Source organism: Buceros rhinoceros, unplaced genomic scaffold (genome assembly GCF_000710305.1).
Source record: "Buceros rhinoceros silvestris isolate BGI_N320 unplaced genomic scaffold, ASM71030v1 scaffold23455, whole genome shotgun sequence".
Classification (NCBI taxonomy): Eukaryota; Metazoa; Chordata; class Aves; order Bucerotiformes; family Bucerotidae; genus Buceros; species Buceros rhinoceros.
In genome coordinates, this window is record NW_010414890.1 from 225 (window position 1) to 2,322 (window position 2,098).

The 2,098-nt window shown below is 62.2% G+C and overlaps 1 protein-coding gene across 1 annotated transcript; it reads right to left on the reverse strand.

Annotated features, from left to right (window-relative positions):
* Nucleotides 1-78: 78 nt before the first annotated feature.
* Nucleotides 79-1,222, reverse strand: LOC104494431 (neuron-specific calcium-binding protein hippocalcin). The gene is made up of 2 exons (XM_010137249.1): nt 701-1,222; nt 79-192 (listed from the first exon to the last, which is right to left on the reverse strand). Exons 1-2 carry the CDS (start codon nt 1,076-1,078, stop codon nt 79-81), a joined length of 492 nt encoding a protein of 163 aa, XP_010135551.1. The 5' UTR covers nt 1,079-1,222.
* Nucleotides 1,223-2,098: the final 876 nt, after the last annotated feature.

Consider the following 2,098-nt stretch of genomic DNA (forward strand, 5'->3'; position numbering starts at 1 on the left):
TGCGTGCGTGCGTGCGGCTCCTTCTAAGACCCCTGGATTTAGCCATGAGACCTTTCCCTTAATCCCCTCCATCCCCTCTCATTTACCGTCATTATTAGTATCCATCTGTCGGAAGATTTTTTCCGTTCTTTTCTCTGGAGTCGATTCATCTTCGGGCATGTTCATCACCGAGGAGACCATTTTGTAGATGGCCTGGGAGAGGGAGATGGGGATGAAGGGGGGTGCAAGGTGGGCACCTGCCATCGCAGGCAGGGGACAGAGCTCTGGGCTTTGCTGCCTGGGGAACGGCACTGGCGTGTAACACCCTCCCCGTGTGGTCAGGCTGGGGGGAGCCAGCCCAGCCAGGGCAGAGCACCCCAAGGAAACACCCTGGCTGCAAGAGCTGCTTCTGCAGGGAGGAGATGCCCACCGAGATGCCACCCTCATGAGTCACCTGCCGATGCGCAGGATGCCACTGGGCTGGGGTCTGGCATCTCCTATCGATCTGGTGTCCATCTGCCCCAGGGTGCTCGGGGACAGCTGCGTGCAGCCAGCCCTCTGCAGAAGCACAGGGAGAGGGTGGCAAAGGGATGTCCTCAGGACAGGAAAGGACCAGGGGAAGCCCCAGATGCAGGATCCAGGAGGGGACAGCCACTATCACACCAGGGTGACACGCAGGACCACACACTAGGAGCCGCAGCAGGGCGAGGGAGCCCGGTACCTGCACGATCTCCAGCATCTCCTCCCTACTGATGTAGCCGTTGCCATCCAGGTCGTACATGCTGAAGGCCCACATGAGCTTCTGCTCCAGCTTCCCGCGGGAGGTGACACTCAGGGCGATGATGAACTCTCGGAAGTCGATGGTGCCATCGCCGTTGGTGTCAAAGGTGCGGAAGACATGCTCGGCAAACTTGGAGGCATCGCCATAGGGGAAGAAGTTGGCATAGATCTTCTTGAACTCCTCCACGTTGAGGATGCCGGAGGGACAGTCCTTCAAGAAACCCTTGTACCAGCCCTGCAGCTCCAGCTCGGAGAACTCGGTGTTTTCCCGCAGGTCCTGGAGCATCTCAGGGCGCAGTTTGCTGTTCTGCTTCCCCATGCTGCTGGGACACGCTGGCTGCTCCGGGGGACAAGCGTTGCTGTGGAACAGGCTCCTGGCTCGGCTCGGGGGGTCCCTCCGTGCTACAGGAGGGCAGAGAGGTGGGACAGAGCTCCCTGGCAGCCCCCGGACATCCAGGTGGACCCTGATGTGGCCCCCTCCATCCCCGCTGTCCTCTTTGAGCTGTCGGGGCCAGCCCCGAGGACCACCCAGCGCTGGGCAGCGCCAGCCCCCTCGCATTTGCGTAATAAGCCCTTATAGCTCATTTGCATAATATATAGGTGCTATATAGCTGGCATCTGGAGGGCAGAGCAGCCCCGAGGAGGGGCTAGGGACCCGATTCAGCCCCAGCAGCGTGCTGGGGGGGCTCTGGGTCCGGCCCAGCTTTGGGGCTGCCCAGATCTGGGTCAGCTCCCAGGGAGGGAGGGTTATTTTCAGCTCTGTCGCTGCCTCTGTTAATATTTGATGCCTCCAGCTGCCATTGGAACCCCGGGGAGGGCCGGGGGCTGCGGGTCTTTCCTCGGGGCCCCCTCCCTGCTGCAGGATGCCCACATCCCTGGGCACCCAGTGCACCCCATCCTGCTGGGGTCACCCCAAGGATTGCAGAGGGGATGGAAGGAGGTCAGGGTGGGTGCCCAGTGCCTGCGACACACCCCAGGTACCCACACCAGGGACCCTGGGGGGGACCTTGACCCACAGCCCCCACCCCAGGCTATGTTATGACCCCTGTGTGGGGAGAGTGGGGTCCATGGGTGCCTGGGGGCTTTGGTGCCTGGAGCACCGCTGTCTTACTCAAAGTAGGGAGAGTCCCTGGCACCCCCAAGCCCCCCCATCCTTTGGGATCATAGGGCAAACAGGACCCCCCAAGGGGAGCAGCCCAGTAGGGGTCAACCCCCCACTTACACATACCCCCCATTTCTCCATTACTCTCCACCCCGGCGCCATCCCCGCTCCAGCAGCCATGGGGAGGGGCTGAGTGTTCCCACTGCTCTCGGGGGTCCTCACCGCACCCCCCGGGGC

Coding starts and splice junctions, on each gene's coding strand:
- LOC104494431 (XM_010137249.1), bottom strand. CDS start 1,078: ATGGGGAAGCAGAACAGCAAACTGCGCCCTGAGATGCTCCAGGACCTG. Junction 193..700: donor AGATGCTGGAGATCGTGCAG/GTACCGGGCTCC, acceptor TCCCTCTCCCAG/GCCATCTACAAAATGGTCTC.